Source organism: Palaemon carinicauda, chromosome 10 (assembly GCF_036898095.1).
Source record: "Palaemon carinicauda isolate YSFRI2023 chromosome 10, ASM3689809v2, whole genome shotgun sequence".
NCBI classification, from domain to species: domain Eukaryota; kingdom Metazoa; phylum Arthropoda; class Malacostraca; order Decapoda; family Palaemonidae; genus Palaemon; species Palaemon carinicauda.
Window position 1 is genome coordinate 53,070,536 of NC_090734.1, and position 20,378 is coordinate 53,090,913.

The 20,378-nt window shown below is 37.5% G+C and overlaps 1 protein-coding gene across 1 annotated transcript; it reads right to left on the reverse strand.

Moving 5' to 3' along the window:
- Positions 1–1,265: 1,265 nt before the first annotated feature.
- LOC137648007 (craniofacial development protein 2-like) lies at positions 1,266–1,775 on the reverse strand. Its single transcript, XM_068380951.1, has one exon. It carries the CDS (start codon positions 1,773–1,775, stop codon positions 1,266–1,268), a length of 510 nt encoding a protein of 169 aa, XP_068237052.1.
- Between the last annotated feature and the right edge of the window lie 18,603 nt (positions 1,776–20,378).

Sequence of the window (20,378 nt, forward strand, 5' to 3'; positions counted from 1 at the left end):
CTTTGATCCTCCACCACTTTATCTATATCATATTCATACCATAGGCAGTTAATGGTCACTTTCCTCTACTTTATCCCCTCTGGTCTGAATGTGATCATTCTTGCTATTTTTTTCCATTATGATATTGAACTACATGGGTGACAGTATACATCCCTGTTTCAGCCTGGTCTTCATATCTATTGCTGATGATAGATTCTTTCTTTATCTTATTGAGCCTTTTGTATTCCTGTAGCAGGCTTGAGTCATTCTGATTAATCTATTTGTTATACCCATTTCCCTAATGATACTCCACATTAATGGTCGGTGAATGCTGACTTATGCTTGTTTAAAGTCAACCAAGAGATGTACTTGGTATTTTTTATTTTCCCAGAAATTTTCATTGATCTGGCGTATAGTGAAAAGCTGGTCTGTAGTTGACCTTCTATTCCTAAATTCAGCTTGATACTCCACAGTAATGTTCTCTGCATATGGCTGTAATTTTTTTATGTATAATGATAGTCAGAGTCTTGTAAGCAGTAACAACTAATTACTATATATTAGTTTATCCTCCTTCTTCTGTATTAGTAGTACCATTATCCCTCCCTCCCATCCTTACTGTGTTATTTCTTCCCTCCATATCATTTTTATGAGTCATGCCACTATTTCACCAGGATATCCTCACCACATTTCGATATTTCCCCTGGAATATTGTCCATACAATGATTTTTATTATTTTGTAACCTTTTAAATGCCTTTCTCACATCACACCATGTTGGAGCTTCTATTTTTAATTCGGGACCGAAGAATATTATTGGTTCTATTGTATTGTCAGGTTGTATGTGATTTATTAATTCCTCAAAGTAGGGCCTCCACCTTTCCATTACCTTAATTCCCTCTGTTATTATTAACTATTTTTCTTCTTTAACCATGTTGAGTCTTGCTTGGTACCCCATTATTATTTTCTGTATATCTTGATAATGCCGTTGTATTCATCCCGGCTTTCTCTCTTTATCAATCTCATCTAGCTCTTTGATGAAAGCGTATCTCTTTTTTTTTTCTCATCACTCTTAAGTCTTCCCTTCCTCTCTGCATCTGTATCTCGAGATTCTTCATTCTCCGTGTTCTGGGGGAACTGAATTTTAACTTCCTTCCTTTCCTCAGCTACTTCGTTACATTCTTCAACATACCATAAGCTCCATCCCCCCCTGTGCATTTCCAATCTCCTCCTCAGTCACATCTCTCATCGTTTCCTAAATATTTCATAATTTGAAATTAATCACCACTCTTCACTCCGAACCCACCCGCTCTTCCTGTAGTACACTAAGGATCTGAAGTCTATTTGCCAGTTTCAATTGGAAATTATTTCTTGTATTATCCTCCTTCAGTTTATCTATAACAAAACGTTTTCTCTTTTCTATTGGTCTAGATCTATCCACTTTCAGGTTAGGTCTTACCTTAACACAAACAAGGTAGTGATCTGTACTGCAGTTAGCTCCTCTGAAACTTCTTACAGCCTCCAGGGTTCCTTTGCGATTCCTACTGATATGTATATGGTCTATTTGATTGTTTGTCCTCCCTGGGGATCTCCATGCGGGTTTATGAATTTCTTTATGCGGGAATATACTTTTTCCTATCAGGATTATGCTTCCTCCTATTGCAAAGTTGTCATCAAGTGTGAACGATATAAGTTTTGGTCCATTATCATTTAATATAACATGTATATTTCCACTTCCTACTGCTGAAGCGAGCGTTCTCACTCCTTTGACTAGCTTTGCATTGAAGTCTCCATTTAGCATAATTATATCATGTTTCAAAGGGCCTTATGATTACTGTTGGCTGTAGACTCATAGAAATCATCTTTTTCTTCCTTACCACCTTCTTTTGTTGGTGTCTATACACATATTACTGTTGTTTTGAAACAATTATATTTTAATCTTATTTTCATTTATTTCCTAGTGACTGGTTCAACGTCACATACAGCCTTTCTTGTTTTATTAGACATACAGAGAACAACCCCTTGCATATATAATTCTTTTCTTCTAACGATGTCGATGAAATTCTATTTTTTTTCCTGATTTATCTACTGCCATTCATATCAATATCCTTTATTTCAAATTTATTGAACTACAATAAGTTATTTGATACCATGGTAAAGATTACTACTTTTTTCTTAATAACATTGGAAGACAAAAATATAAGTAATATCACTTCTGTGTAATTTTAAACACTGTGTAAATGATAAGGAATTTTGCCATTGAGTATATATATATATATATATATATATATATATATATATATATATATATATATATATATATATATATATATATATATATATATATATATATTCAAAAAGAGCTGATTGAGTTGGAAGAGGTGTGGGAATGATGATGACACCAAGAGCAGAAAAGGCCTTAATTGAGTGGAGAGCTACAACCAGTAGATTGTTATTTGTAAAGATTAAATGAAGTAGTGCAATATGAACATTATAATTTTGTCTGCACCAACAAAATATGCCCCAGAAGATAGGAAAAAATTAACACTATGAAAAGCTGCGGAGTATAATAGATAACATTCAAGAGAGATACGAAAATTGTGATTGGTGACCTCAGTAATAAAGTTAGATGAGATAGATAATGTGAGAGGTTCATAGGAACTATGCGAAGTTGCAAATGGAAAAAGAACACATATTATAATTTTGTGTTCAACAAGCTATCTTTATTGGAGGTACATTTTGCCACCATAAGGACTTCTACAAACATACATGGACTTCACCATGTGGCAATTACAAAAATCACATCAATCTCATAGCCATTAATAAAGAAAGAAGGAGGCCTCTGAGAAATGTAAAAATCCATAGATATGCAGATATTGATAGCGATCCAGCTCCTCATTACCACACTGAAATTAAAACTGAGAGCACCCAACAGAAATATCGATGGAATACCTAGCTTTGATACAAGTAGACTTCTAGAAGAGGAACAAGGAGAAACATTTGCAATTGAATGTAGGAATTTATTTACAGTCATAGAGACCTTGGGAGAAAAAGAGCAGACCATTAATGAAGAATTTAGCGTCATTAAGAACAGATATCAGTCAGGTGGTGGTGAAGTTTTTCGGATATGCGGTTAAAAGGAGCAAGCCATGAACACAGAATGATATTTTGGAAAATATAAAAAGGAGAAAACTACAGATATTAATTGTTGAAAGTTTCCGAGGAAAAAATTACAAATTATAAGGTATAGCATGATAATTGCTCTAATATTGATAGTGATGTCAAAATAAACGATAGAAATGACTGGGGAAAATTTTAGGACATGAAAACAGATGTTGGCTATGATGTAACAATTGTTCATATAACTAGTAGTGAAATCTCTATGGGAGCAAAGAATAAGAAGCAAACCCATAAGAAAAAAAATGGATATCTTATAACAACTAAGCATGGTGAAAGGCGATGTTGGATGGAACACTTTAGTGAGGTCTTGAATAGGAGATATGATGGGAATAATTTGATTTATATACTTAAAGCTGATGAAGACCTTGATGTACCCATGAATGAATTCAATGTGACTAAAGTCGTTGAAATGCTTCTTAAAAAAGTCAAGATATGGAAATCTCCTTAATACGATGGCATAACTGTTGAGATGTTATTATCCGAAAATTAAGTGATTCCCAGTATACTTACAAGATTATTTTGTAGAGTTTGGGGTGAAGAGACAAAACCTGATGAATGAGAGTAATAGAGTAGGAGGCAAAAACATTTAATAGTATGAATAGGGGGGAAAGGATATACATTATTATCATCATACTTGACCCACATATAATGCACTTCTGTATTACTAACGGTGCTGATCTAGGGCTACCACCTAAAACTTCCTTCTAGTATTCTAGAATGGTCCACAGGAGTCTCCTGACTCCTGAATGTATAGTGACTGCCATTTTGGGTGGGGCGTTGCCCCCGACCGAAAGCCCAATCTCCAAGGAAAAAATTACATTTATTTGTGTGGAAAGCTGTAAGGCTTGAAATTGTTATAATTTTTCCTTTGTGGTCTCCTACATACTAGGTGGACAATGCCACCCATTTTTGGAGGGACTTTAACCTTGACAGCAACCCTAAATCCAACCCAGTGGCCAGGCTGGAAATGGTGTCAATTTGTTCTCTGGAGTCTCTTACAAGCTAAATGGATAATGCTACCCATTTTGAGTGGTCTTTGACCCCGATAGCAGTCCTAAATCAAACCCGGTGCTAAAATAACATTTATTCATGTGGCTAGAGGCAAGTTGGAAACGGTCGCAATCTGTCCTTTGGAGTCACCTCTTTTGGTTTCGACTTTGACCCTGAAAAAATGACCGTAATTAATGTGACCATTAGCTAGGCTAGAAATGGTCTCAATCAGTTCTTTGTGGCCTCCTTCTCACTATATAGACAAGGATAGCCTTTTTAAGGGGAGCTTTGACCTTGACAATAATCATACCTAAAAAAAATTTATTTATTCATTCGAAAAGAAGCAAGCCCTGAAATTGTCTCAATCTGTCTCTAGGAATCTCCTGCTCATAAATTCATTAATGGAAAATAATTTATATAATAAAAAAAACGTGTACTATACAGATATGAAAACCGATAATCTAAATCATTGACAACTTTTATTTACAAAAGGCAGATTACATTCCTAAATTATATACTGCAATTTGCAGTTTACTTCTTTGAATATGTTTTCATTACAGCAATAAAGTATTTTAATATTGATGGATACTGACGACATAAGCAATTGATCATAGTCTGATACAAAATACAGAATTCTTATTTTTTTTCTTAAAGAAAAGAAAAATATAATGCAAATATGGATAGATTTGAATGATAGATATAACATTATCACCACACAAAACTAGCTTTTAATGTTATCAGAAACTCAAGGCCTATCAAATATTCATTCTTAATTTTGAGTGTCCTAAGTATTTCAGGAACTTGTGATATATCTATTTTATGAGACTGATGATAAGCCTGAATATTTTCTCCTTGTTTATTCTGCCTTCATAAATTTTTTGAATGAAAGATAATGAATATTCATGATTCAAAGCTGGTCCTCCCATGGTACAAATGTATAATGCTATTGCGTTATAAATTGATATTATTAGCTACTTACTATCCTCACTCCATACATTGTCTGAATCCTCATCATCAATAGCCATCGATTGGCTCCAATCCTCTCCTTCATCATCTTTAGTTGTAGAGCTTAGGACACGGTTTTCAGTGAACCACACAGGCTGGAGACCTTCCCCTTTTTCATCCAGTCATAGTTGATTGTACTCCCCATACGAATAGGATTAATTTCATCGAATCAGCCTGTTTCCAGATTTTCACTATATTTTTTTCTTGATATTTTGAGCTAGCATGTCATAAGATTGAGGAAAGGAGGCACAGTTAATCTTCATTCTTGCCATTGGATCTGTTGGCTTACCCCACATGTAAGCATGAATGCCTTATACCTTGGTTGATTGGTGGATGAAGTGTTAAAATCATACAGTGCACACACGAGAGATGTCAGGTCAATCATGACTATTTCTGATGTCAGGAAATGCGAGTCTCTTACATGAGTTTCAGCAGTAATTGTATCCAATTGCTTTAATAGTATTACCCTTCCCTGTCTGTTGGAAGCTGGTATCTAATCACATCCAGAAATGGCATGAAATCTTATGAGAGCCTTAGTCGGGCCGGATTCCTTTTCTTCCAGTCGAGCAGCAATAAGAGAAATGTTATTGTAATGTCAATGGTTACCTGAACTGTATTCCATTATCAATGACATGCAATCTGACTTTCCAATGATACTGATAAGGATAACGCCCCCTTGCCCTTTGAATTCTCAACACATGGAAGCAATAAGTGTTTGAGCTTCCTCATACTGAGCCTAAAAGTGACTTTTCTCATCAACTACCGACCTCTGTCTCAGTGGACATGAACTGTGTCGCTCTTCAGGATCTGGTACTCTGATAACAAATGTGGGTTAATTCCATCAACCAAAATATTTCATTTCATAATCTTCAATTGAAGGGGACAAACGCTTATCAAACACTAGATGAATGTATTCTCCTTTTAGGGAACATACTTTGGCAATCAAATCCCTAGCCATAGTTTCATAAGATGACTTGCTGTGGCAAAGTAGGGCTTTGTATAGAATGCATCCACCAGCATTCACACTTTTACTGATTGGGGCGTGATGTCTGTCAAAAATGTGTCCTGGTTTCTCTCGAGCAGTTTAGTGAGATTTGCCTTGTCTGTGTTGTTGGGAGTTCCTTACCTATGATTAGAGGCAAGTGGCACAACCATAATTGGGGTAGCTAAAATATGCTATAATTCTTGTAAACAGATATGTGACTCCTGTTGTTTTAGTTTGATCTCTGCAAGAACGTTGAGATTTGATAGCAGAATCTTGAACTGTCTGCTTCACAATAAGTCTCAAATCTTGATAGAATTTCTGCTCCAAGCTTCAGTGCACTTTAAAGGTAAACTTTTGTTTCTTCCTTTTGTTTATTCACCTGATATAACCCTCACTAGTTCATCTGGTTTGTGGGTATTTACTGGGCTACAGGTATCACTAATGACTCTAGGAAGAGTTTCAATATCATTGTTGTCACCCTGGTTGGCTGCATCTTGAACAAGTCGAAGGTAAGGCCATACCACGTATAGTCAGGGTAACAGAACATCTTCTGAAGAAAATGTTTTCATGGTTTCTGTAATAATTATTTCCTCTCATATGCAATGCAGCATCTCTACTAGCAGTCTGCTCTAAAGTTAGATCAAGTGCACATCTTGAGTATAATTTACTAGTGTGTCAAATAGAAAATGCCCCTCCCAATAAAATGTTCCAATCAGTAAAGTGCCACTGTCAATGTTTTATAAGGATAAAAAGATTCCCATCTCGCATAATTTGGGCAATGTAGATAAAATACTTCAATAACATGATGCAGGATTTTTATGTACTACCTTTCACTGTTAACAAACACTGCTCTCTTCAGTTTTTAGTGTACTCTGTGTATTAGGTATACATAGGTCGCCCAGAATGGTGATGTGCGAATATGTTGATCATCCAAGTTACTTTTCAAAACTTTCACATACTTCAACAGCGGTCTTTAAAAAGATGATGCTATCAAGGGCAAGTACCAACCCAAAATTATCACCGTGTATTTGAGACAATTTCTAGGAGACTCCAAATGAAAAGTTTTAACCATTTCCAGCCTTGATGCATGCCACAAAAATAAATTTGATTTTTGCCCCTGGATTGATACACGGTTGCTATCAAGGTAAAAGCCCCACCAAAAATGACTGGGATTATCCATTTAATTTGTAAGAGACTCCAAATGAATAATTGAGACCAATTCCAGCTTTGCCACTGACCACATGATTAAATGAAATTTTTTTCCTCGACTTTGATTTATGGTTTCTGTGGGAGTCAAAGCCCCACCCAAAATGGCAGGCATTATCCATTTAGTATGTGGGAGTCATCAAATAAATAATAGAGAACTTTTCCAGCCCTGCCGCTAGCCATACGAATAAATGCCATTCTTGTCTCGGGTTTGATTTAGGGTTTCTGTCGGGGTCAAAGCCCCACCTAAAATGGCTGACATTGTCTATTTAGTATGTATGAGACCCCAATGGACAAACCATTTCCACTCTTGTCACTTTCCACATGAATAAATGTCATTTAAGCCATGGGATGTGCTGTGCTGTTGTGAGCAGAGCACCAACAAAAATGCCGGTCATTATTTATTCAGTAGTTAGGAGAGTCCTGTATACCATTCTAAGCTGCATATAGCCTAGCCGGAGCTCAGATGAATAAATTCTGATTGCTACTATTGGGTCTTTTTAATTTGGTGTTAATAGAAATATAGAAGAAAAAAAACAATCAGACAGTGGCTAAGTTAGGTAAGGTTTGGGAATCCAATAACTTTAAATTACCTATAAAAATCAGGTTCTACATCAGTTAAGTGAGATGGGAGTTCTCTCTGGAGATGAGTCTTGATATGAAAAGGAAAAAAGATATCCAACAGATTATGTAGATTTGGGAACAAAGCCCTCTGAAGAATATTGGGAGTTAAATGGTAGGACAGAATTAGTAATGAAACTATAAAATTTATTGCTCTTGTGCCATATGTGGGGGAAATAATTGTGAGGGGTAGATGGAGATGGTTTAGTCATGCTCTTTGTACTCTCCTAGACAGATTAGTTCACCTAACTTAAAACTGCATTCAACAAAGCAATAGGAGAGTTTGAAGACCAAGACCTGCATAGCCGAGGACTATGAAGTGTAAGGTAAGATAAGATGAATGGATTAAAATTTATTTAAAAGATCATGATAGAGATAACAGGCAAAATGTAAGTGAGACTCTTTACGTCGATAAGTGTAAGAGGATGATGATTTATGTATATATATATATATATATATATATATATATATATATATATATATATATATATATATATATATATATATATATATATATATATATATATATATATATATATATATATATATATATATATAATTTATATACGTGTGTATGTGTGTGTGAATATACATACATATATATATATATATATATATATATATATATATATATATATATATATATATATATATATATATATATATATATATATATATATATATATATATATATATATATATATATATGTGTGTATAGATATACTGTATATGTATATATATATATATATATATATATATATATATATATATATATATATATATATATATATATATATATATATATATATATAAATATATATATATATATATATATATATATATATATATATATATATATATATATATATATATATATATATATGTGTGTGTGTGTGTGTGTGTGTATATAATATGAATTGAGATTCATATTATCTTATTCAACAGGAAAAAAAAATATGAAAAAAAAGAATTAAACATCTTATTTTCTAGTGATTAAACTGAATGTCTATAAAAATCTTTCCACAATATAGTCCCAGCTTTGATTAAACTTCCCGAATGTGGTATAGTATTGTGCCTTATGATGGAAAAGGTATCACTGGTATAATTAATTGCATACCTAGTATTAGGTATAGGATGGTGGAGTCTGGGTAGGTTTTAAATGAAATTCAGGATCTAAATTGTGAACTACATTAAGAAACATGCATATAGAAGAAACTGAGCAGGGTACCAGAGATTAATATTCAGGTCAGGAATAATGAATCTAACAAACTAAAAGTTTCCATACAAGATTTTGATAGGGTATTCAGCAGATATAGACCCCAGCATTTAACAATAATCTAAACATGGTAGAATAAATTGCTTAAATATTATTCCAAGGATAGATTGATCAGAAACATTTTAAAAGGCTCTTTCAATAAAAATATTTGTTTTCCTTCATTTTAAGAAGAATCAGAATAAATCTACTTCAAAGTAGTGAATTTGTACTCAAAGGTCAACGTTAGAATTTTAAAAGAGTTATATATATTTTATGTAACATAATTAATGCAAAGATATAGATCTTGAGGAGTCAGTATCCTTATATTATTTGCAATCATACTTTCAGATTTGATAGGGCTCAGCCTCAAATCTCATAATTTGCCGGATACACTACTTTCTTTTTCTACGACGAAGTACATATACATATATATTGCGAAAACTAATGAACCGCGAGTACAGCACTGAGGAACTAAAAAGATTACATGTTTATAGTCACTATGGTGTATCACAGCAACTACTCTCTAAAATGTATTATTTAAAAGTTTTATAAATTGTTTGAGAAAATACCACTCCTTTTCTCAGATGCTTACGTTTTAGAACAAAAATTAAATTTCTATGAAACATGGTAACTTTCTTTTGAGTGTCTCGAACAAATATTTAAAATCACCCTTGAATTATGATATATCTTACTGGTTACCGGAAATCTAAGACTTATTAGGAATTGTATCTACACATCTTAAATGAAATTAATGAGTTTTCTTCGGGAAAATTGCTCAATGGAAGGGATAAAGGATCCGTGAACTCGAACCTTGATTGAGATATTGCTCCCATTTTATGTCAATCAAGCCAATACCCATTAAAAAAAAGAGATGTGAATTGGGTTAACGCAGTTTTGCTAACCGAAGAAGGGAAGGAAGACAGTTATCGACTGAAGAAAAATAAACCTACTTCGGAGGAAAAGAAGTAAAAACAGATGAAGAGACAACTATGATTGCTGCAGGTGAACAATCACCATCAGGATCAGGACACTTTCAGCATTATCCCGGGAAGAAATGTAACAGCGGGGTTAATTGGAGTCTACTGTAAGAAATGCATCATATATCGAAGAAAGAATCCAAGCAAAACAGATGTCTTCAATGGAAAACATATATCAGATGTTTCCTTTATTGGAAGCCGAGTGCATTGCACGCTGGTGTATTATGTACACCAGATGACCACGCTGGAGCATCATGTAACTACCGAAGGATATCAGACATCCAACCCCTTCTCACCATAATCCAGGTTATCTGAAATTTGGGTTGGCGCATGAACCAACCCCAATTACAGATGTATCTTCTGTCGGTGCATCACAAAGCACCATAATCACTTTTTCGTCAACCCATCATTATACTTAAGCTACCAGGTTGAATTTATTCAGTATTGCTTAACACAGGATCATCATCTTTAATTTCTGGACAAATTGTAATAGGTCCTTTTATAAAGTCCACGGAGGTTATTGAAAATAATTGGATATTCTTTTGATGTACATATCTTGTTATAAGGATATAGAATTTTCTGGAAATTTTCGTTGTCTCGGTTTTCTGTCATAGGATTTTTTTTTTTCAGGTGTTAAAGCCATTAGGGTGATGGATGCGATTTGTGTAGAGGATCGATGTTAAAATGTATAGTTGAAAAATAAGACTTAATTATAAAAAAAAAAACCTTACTCCTCTTATTGGGAATACCATAAAATCAAGGGCAAAGACCATAAAATTGTGTAAAGAAAAATTTCACTATGGAAGTTTATGCATAATTAGGATGCACACCCTTTATTGACCCATGATGCGCAAAAATTCTTGAGTTTTGTGTGTGTCCTCAATACCTAATAACATTGACAATGTTACCCTTCAGAAATTTTACCGAACATATCCAGTCTGACATAATATTTTACCACACACATTAACCACTGAAGATAATGCTTGGTTACCTACTGATAAAAGTGTGTTGACATAGTTCCATTTGCGACCATAAAGATGAATACCTCATCTGAGCATGTTGTTCCACTTTTAGATCTTGCGTTGTTATGCTCCCAATTAGTATGTATCCCTTCCATGTAATGCAACATATAGAACAGTATCAAGATGTGTTTGCATATACAGATGAACTTCATGGTTATTTTGATCCACTAACTTCTCGCATTGATAGTGAAAATCATTGTGCTCTGGAACCTCATCATTATCGAGAAGGTTACTTGTCGCTTATAAATCAGATTGTTTATTGTCAATTACATGATATGTAAGATCGAGATATCCTTTTGGTATATAATTCTTTCTGGTGGTCTAAAATCGAAGTTATGAAGAAATTAAACTATTTATTAGGAATTTTTATTGGTTATAGTAAGTTTAATTAAAATACAAAAGATTTGAGGTGAGTTTATGCAGCGTGTGCTAAAACTTCTTTTTTCACATTTGATTTTAGGCCAGATTATAATCGTATTAGTCTTGACCATGAAAGCCGTGAAATTTCTCGCAGGGTATTGGCTCTCTATCTACAATGCTCTCCCTTTGGTTAAAGAATACTCCTCCACACTTATGAAGAGAATTCATGAGTGTAGTTTTGGCATTGAATGGGAACGATGTGGAGGATTATATTTTTTTTATTTTTATTATTTAGTTCTACCATATATATATATATATATATATATATATATATATATATATATATATATATATATATATATATATATATATATATATATATATATATATATATATATATATATATATATATATATATACAGAGAGAGAGAGAGAGAGAGAGAGAGAGAGAGAGAGAGAGAGAGAGAGAGAGAGAGAGAGAGAGAGAGAGAGAGAGAGGTAGTTAGCGTAATGATTGTTTAGTATAAGAATGACTGTTGGTATAATTCAGGTATTGTTTATTTTTCAGCTAGCTTACGACAGTGGTGAATGTCTTGGGCGTATGCCTTTCTGATTTGACTATAGTAAGAGTCCGTTCTGTGTGATTTGAGTGTAGGATTTACTTTATATCATTTCGACCAGCGTGAAAGTGTTTATGTATTTTTAATGCCGTAATTCCTCCTTCGGAGAACTTATTTTTTGAATACTGATCTACATTTGCTGACCTGGCCTGTAATAGATTGTATTTACCCTGCTCCTTTGGATTGCTCACCGTTGATGACCTGTCCTGTGTATTAAGATTATCTATGATAAGGGTGATAATTATGATAATGATGATGATAATGATGATCTTGGCAAACATGACCACGGAGAGTTATGACCGTTGTGGCGAATTAACAGATACTCTTCTGTTTCTCCATTGAGTGGTGTTGTGCCAATAAAGAGTTGGCTCATGGAATTATTACTTAAGTTTTTTTTTCACTTATCTTGCGAAAGTGATAGTGAACACACGCAATATGTATGTTTTCTTGTTTCGAATTTCGGGTTTTGTTGAATTTAAGTTTAAGTTTTTTTAGTGTTCAGTTGTAAGCTTTGTTATTGATTTTGATGGGTTTATTTGATTTTGAATGCGTTCTTGTGTTAAGTATTTTAGTTTTAATCAATAGAGTATTAAGGTTATTGTTTATTTTAATTTCCCCTCTGTCTGAGAGTCCAGTTGATAACGTGAGGGGAAAGTTAGGAGTGAGGAGACATTTGTCAGTTTGAGTGATTCAAGGGTGTGTTGGTTGTTCTTGCAACATCCCGCCACATTATTTTGGCACCCAAACAGGGGCTACTGAGGTAGGATTGATGGCTAGACTCTTGGATGAAGAACTAATAAGAAATTAGATTTAAGACTGAAGAAATTAAAAAATTGAAGAACAGAACAAATTATTGGGGGAGGAATTCCGGTTGATTAAGAAGCTTGAGAAGAATCTGTCTGTAGAGAAATAGAAGTTGTCCGTAGAGAAATAGAAGTTGTCCATGAAGAAAAAAAATTTGTCCGTAGAAAAAGAGAAGTTGTTTCGTGAGAATGTGACACTGAGTTGTAAGAATGAGGAGATACAAAGGAAACTAGGGGAACTTAAGGGAACTGTAGAGAGAGTGGAAGAGGTTGTTGAGATAAGGATGCGTAAGAAAGAGGAACGAATGTAAGCTATGACAGGGCAAGTAATGGCAATGTTGAAAACGTTTATGGGTAAAGGTGCAGTCGGAGGAGTTTCCTCAGCTTTTGGTAAAGGGTTACTAGTGGAAGAGAAGGTTGAAGTAGGTGATAATGGGGAAGGTAGTGATAGTGAGATGGAAGATAGGGGGGTAATTAGGGAATTGTTAAAGATAGGAATTTGAGTGTTTAATTAGATTTGTTATATTCAAATGAGGAGGAAGGAATTAGGCAGTGAAGATAGTGAGAATAACGTTGAAGTTTTTAAGAAAGTAGTTATGTGAGAGAAAGGTACAGAGGTGTGAAATGTTTAATGAACATTAGTAAGGATGTGTATGTCTTTTTTAGGTAGTATGAAAGGTTCCGTCAGGCTAATTATGGTGTTATTAAGACAGTTTGAGCTAGGGAGTTATGAGAATATATGACAGGGTATTTGTTGACGATGTATGGTGTGATAATGAGTTTAGGGGATGTTGATTATGGAATTGTGGAAAAGAGAATAATTGATCAGGTAAAACGTATGAAGGGGACTGATAATTATAAGCATAAGAATGACTATGATGAGGCACGGATAAATGCATGGTAAGCGATATCAATGTATGTATGTATGTAGGTTGGAAAAGTTAGCTAGGAAGAAGTATGGGAATGCAGGTATAAATGAGAATAAGGAATTAATGATGTTTTTAGCTACACTACATGAGAATGTTGCTGAGTTTGTTCATTTGAAATGGGAGGAGAAAATGGGGTAGACGAAAGAAAGATTAACATGGGATGATATTTTAGAGAGAGTTGAGGATAACAAGTTGGATAGGTGTATGAAAGAAAGTAAATCTGTGAGTGTAAGAACTAGAATGGAGGAAAAAGTGTGTCATAATTTTGTAGTTTTAAATATTCTGTTAATCGAGGACCGCTGAGGGTAGCTCATAGTGTAGTAAAACTTCTTTGGGCGAGTAATATGAGAAGACCTGTATTGTCAAATGAAGGTTTTAGGCAAAGGAATCAGGTTTGGAGAGATAGGAGTGCTGATGCGCAGTGAGGTAGATCAGGTAGTTGTTCCCGTGAAGAAAAGTGTAATAGCTGTGGGAAAATAGGAGTTAAGACCGTTGTGGCAAATTAACAGACAGTCTTCTGGTTCTCATATAGTGGTGTTGTGCCAATAAACACAGTTGGCTCATGGAATGATTACTTAAGGGTTTATTGTATGACTTGTCTGGAGAAATAGTTAGTGAACACAGGATATATATATATATATATATATATATATATATATATATATATATATATATATATATATATATATATATATATATATATATATATATATATATGTGTGTGTGTGTGTGTGTGTGTGTGTGTGTGTGTGTGTGTGTGTGTATGTTTGTATTTTTAAGTTAAGGTTGTGGTGAATTTAAGTTTAAGTTTTGTTAGTGATTAGTTTTAAGATTTTTTATTAATTTTGAGGGATTTATTTGATTTTTGATGCGTTTTTGTGTTAGGTATTTTAGTTTTAATGAATATAGTAATAAGGTTTGGTTTTGTTTTTATTTCCCTTCTGTCTGAGCCCAGTTGATAACTTAATGTGAAAATTTGTGATGAGGAGATATTTTTCAATTTGAGTGATTCAAAGGTGTGGGGGTTGTTTTTGCAACATCCCGCCACAACGCTAGGTTAATTCTTTTTTATGATATCATTATTATATTGAATGCTATAAAGAAATGTTTAGAAAATTTGACTAAGCTACTTCAGTCATTTGGAATGGAAAATATGGAAGGCAAATTATTATTTCAAAGTGAAGTTTAGGTCACACCATAAACAATGGACAAGGTAAAAGCGATTTGTATATGTCTTCGACATATCACTTGTAAACATGTCAGTTTCTTTCTGGATTATCTTCTCATTATTGAAGGTTTAAAACACTCCCCTTGATGTTCTCGAGAACACTTCACAGACTAAGAAAGGTAGATATATTTGTGTGAAGATCCGAACTGGATAGGAGGAGATTTTTTTACGAAATTAACTCAAGTTTTGTCAAAGGATACATTACTTCTTTTTCCTACATTATGGTAGGACATTCATTGTAGCTTCTGATGCAGACGATATACACAATGGTGGAGTGATTGAACAAGCATGGGATAGTAAAGTAGTTATTCCTATTCCATTGACATCCTAATCCCTATAATGACATAAATGGAATTACTCTTTTTTCGATACTGAAGCTTTCGCTATTGAATGGGTGCTATAATGGTATCCATATTTATTTTAGGGCCCTCTACCTATATTCACTTGTCTGTGGAAATAATTATCGCCAATCTTAAAATTTGCCCGTGTGTCCTCCAAATATGCCATTAACTTAAATTTACTTCATCATATTTTTTACTGGAAGCAAAGTAAAAAATAAGAATTGACAAATATACTAATAGCTATTAATATCCTGCAATATAACATTGACCGACTTATTTCAGAATTTAAATCAGCAACTTTTTCGTCAATCCTAGTTTTTGCCAAAATGTCTTCCAAATATACGATTAGCTTAAATCTACTGTACTTATATGAATATCTAGGAATAGAGCATGGAATAAAATAATAATAATTGAAAACGCTATCATATTTTGCTAATGAAAGCAGAGTAAAAAAAAATGAGAAATGACAAGTATACAAACATCTACAACTACTCTGACTTAATTGGTTCAGTATATTAATCAGCAACGTTATCGCCAATCCTATTATTTGCCAGTATGTCTTCCAAATATGCCATCAACTTTAATTTACTGTACGTTATATGGATAGCTAGGAATAGAGCATGAAATAAGATATTAATCATTGATAACTTTATTATGTATGTTTTCTAAAATCAGTGCAAAAAATGAGAAATGATATTGTACCAACCGTGTGTCACACAATTGTACATAATTATTTTGTAAATATTATGCTTGTATCTGCGCTCTTCCCTCGCACTAAAAAGAACCTGGATGATCATGTCTCCGTTTTGCTTTGTAACATTGTCTGTCTCTCGAACAGGTCATGTCCTGTTGCCTTGAGGTTTTGTATATAAAGAAGAGTGTTCCTTAATAAATAACTCAGTCGTTTCCAATCTGCCTTTGAGTTCACAACTCCTCTCTCGGCCCGTCACATTGGTGACCCCAGAAGTCGACTCACTCCCACTGCCTTCCACCACCACCTCCCTCGCCCCTCCATCGTTGGTAATATGACGGAGGCGGACTCTACCCCAGCAGTTGGCACTGTGGCCGCTCCATTGAAACTTTCACCGTTCGCTAGCGGAGAAGCGTTCGCTTGGTTTCAACGCGCTGAAGTCCACTTTCGTATCAGGGGCATGACTCGCTCAACCACCAAAGCGGATTATGTTCTCGCTGCGATACCCGAGGACACCTTCCCAGAAATATCGGACTGGCTTTGTGAACAAGGAGACACCCCAATAGCGTATGACGTCCTCAAATCATACCTTCTGCAGCAGTACTAGCAGTCACCAGCCGCCCGTATAGCAAAGCATTTTCAGCTCTCGCAACAACCGTTGGGGGACCAAAGGGCTTCGCCTACCCTCAGGGAAATAACCAGTATCGCTCGCCTTCAACCTGCCGCAGACGGCTCTCCTCGTGAGGTGAACCTACTCCGTGCCCTTTGGATACGCCGTTTACCTGAACCTGTGCGCGCTGCCATACCCGATGTGGATAGTTTACCCATAAAGGACTTGATGACCAAAGCCGACGCCCTTATGGACAGCCACTTCAAGACCTCCATCAACGCCTCCACCCCTGACGACGAGGATGCCTATTCAACGTCAACTGAAGCTGACATGAATGCCGTAGGACATACACGCCTACCCCGTGACGTGCCGAAGCGGCGACAAAGCCGCCCACCACCCACCAATCGCTCGCGCCCCAACGAACGACTTCTACAGCCCCTTACTACCTCCCACTTCAGATTCGGGGCAACCGCGAAGAAATGTGCCAAAGATTGTCAGTGGCCAAAAAACGTGTAAGTAGGCCATCGCTTGTGGCGGTGGCCTCCCATGTTTCTAATCTTTTCTTTTTACAGGATGCAGGAACGGGCGTGCGATTTTTGGTAGACACGGGTGCTTGTCGTTCTCTTTTGCCAAGGAAACTCTTCAAGGCACGACGTAGTCTGTCTACATCTGCCGACGTCCGCTTGGTAGCTGCCAACGGATCTGCGATACCCACCTACGGTTACGAGAACCTCACATTATCATTCGGAAACGGTAAATTCAATTGGAAGTTTCTCGTTCCTGACGTCACAATGCCAATCCTCGGTGCGGATTTCCTCTCTCATTTCCACCTTCTGGTCGATGTCGCCCACCGACGATTGGTCAACGCAGACTCGTACTTGTCGACACCTCTTCAACCCGCCCCCTCTAACCTCGCTCTCCACATCAGCGCACCCACGGATGCCTACGCCCACCTCCTCACGTCGTACCCGGAAGTTTTCCGTCCAGAACGTCGCCAAACGCCCATGGTTCCTGCCAAGCACGGTATTTATCACCATATCAAGACGACGGGACCCCCAGTCTTCGCAAAATTCAGACGTCTGGCACCGGAACGATTGGCAGCCGCCAAAAAGACGTTCGCCGAAATGGAGAAAATGGGCCTTTGCCAAAAGGCCTCCAGCCCATGGTCGTCACCCTTACACATCATTCTGAAGAAAGACGGCTCCCTCCGTCCGTGCGGGGATTACAGGCGCCTGAACATGCAAACAGAACCGGATCACTACCCCCTACCAAACATTGCCGAAGTGACCTCCTACCTGCTCATAGCGAAGGTTTTCTCTACGCTCGACCTCCTGAAGGGGTATTATCAGGTGCCTATGAACCCAGAAGACATCCCCAAGACTGCCATCACCACTCCGGTTGGCACATACATCTTCAATTACTCCTGTTTTGGCCTTCGTAATGCTGGGGCAACGTTTCAACGTCTCACGGATGGCATCTTAGGGGACCTCCCTTTCTGTGTATGTTATGTGGACGACATACTTGTGTTCTCCTCCTCAAAAGAGGAACACCTCCGTCACATGCGCATCGTGCTCGACCGCCTGCAACAAAACGTCCTTGCAGTCCGGTACAACAAGTGTACCTTTGGCGCCAACGAAGTGTCGTTCTTAGGGCACCGTATCACTCCTGAAGGAGTCCATCCCCTCCCTGAGAAGGTAGCAGCCGTTCAGAATTTCCCCACGCCCTCGACCGTCAAAGCTCTGCAGGAATTCTTGGGCATAATCAACTATTATCACCGTTTTCTGCCAGCCATTGCCGCCACTCTTGCTCCACTCTACGCCTCCCTCAAGGGCAAACCAAAGGACCTGAAGTGGGGTCCCCTTCAAGAAGCAGCCTTTTGCAATGCGAAGGAGGACCTATCAACTGCTGCGGCTCTCACTTTTCCTATCCCACACGCCACTCTCCTTCTCTCCACCGATGCCAGCGACGTCGCTATTGGTGCAGTACTCGAGCAGGTGGTCAAAGGCTCGCCCCGCCCATTGGCCTTCTTCAGCAGAAAACTGTCCAAGGCAGAATCGGGTTATTCTACCTTCGATCGAGAATTGCTGGCGGTGCACTTGGCTGTCCGTCACTTTCGCCATTTCTGAGAAGGTACGCTCTTCGTCATTTGTACAGACCACATGACTCTGGTGCACGCCTTCACTCGACAGTCTGACGCCTGGTCCACCCGTCAACGCCGACATCTCTCCGCCGTGGCTCAATACAATTGCACCCTCAAATACGTCCCTGGGAAAATGAATCCCATTGCCGATGCCCTGTCAAGAAACACGTTGGCTGCCGTTCAACTGGGATTGGATTACAACGCCCTGGCTGAAGCCCAATGACAGGATCCAGAGTATCAAGCTTGTAGGACATCCTGCACGTCCCTCCGTTTGGAGGATTTTCCCCTCGAAGACTCTAACACCACCCTCCTCTGTGACGTCAGTACTTGTAGACCGCGACCTTGGATTCCTGCTCCCAGGCGCCGACAGGTGTTTTATTTCATCCACGACCTTTCACATCCCTCGTGCCGTTCTATTGCACAGCTGCTGAAAGCAAAGTTCATTTAGCACGGCATTTCTAAGGATGCTAAGGATTGGGTCCGTGCGTGTACTTCTTGCCAAAATTCCAAAGTACATCGACACACGGATTCAGGAGTGGGCACCTTTCCTCAACCTCAGCGTCGTTTCGCGCACATTCACGTCGACGTTGTAGGCCCCCTACCCACATCACAAGGACATCGTTACCTGTTTACCGTCATCGACCGCTCCACTCGTTGGCCTGAAGCCATTCCAATGGAAACTGCAACGTCCGCCTCATGTACATCTGCCTTACTCTCTGGATGGATTTCAAGATTCGTTATCCCTGAGCATATTACTTCTGACAGGGGAACAACTTTCACCTCTCAATTATGGAAGTCATTAGCGAATCTCCTGGGCATCACCCTACATCAGACAACGGCCTACAACCCCGCTGCCAATGGAATGGTTGAACGTTTTCATCGCAACCTCAAAGCAGCTTTGATGTCCCGCTGCAAGGATTGCAACTAGTTTACTCAGCTTCCCTGGGTCCTCCTTGGACTAAGGACCACTCCTAAAGACGCCTTCGACATCTCGGCAGCTGAAATGGTGTATGGCGACACGTTGGTCGTCCCTGCCGAATATTTTCCTTCTACAACCTCCTCCGACGATCTCCAGCGAATACGTCACGTTGTGGGAAAATTTACTCCGTGCCGCCAGACTTACAAGCCCCCAGCGAAGCATCACATACCAACGGACTTGCACTCTGCAACGCACATCTTCCTGCGCAACGACACCAGCAAGCCACCACTAACGCCCCCTTACACGGGCCCTTTCCTTGTGATCCGACGCAGTCCGAAAGCATTCCTCCTAAACATTAGGGGCAAAGAAGACTGGGTCTCCATTGATCCTCTAAAACCTGCTTATCTCCTGCCAGATGACCCGCCTACAGTTCGCCTCTCTAGATCAGGGCGCCCTATTTAACATGTACAGTATGTAATTTTTAGAGGGGGAGCCATGTACCAACCGTGTGTCACACAATTG

Coding starts and splice junctions, on each gene's coding strand:
- LOC137648007 (XM_068380951.1), bottom strand. CDS start 1,775: ATGCTAAATGGAGACTTCAATGCAAAGCTAGTCAAAGGAGTGAGAACG.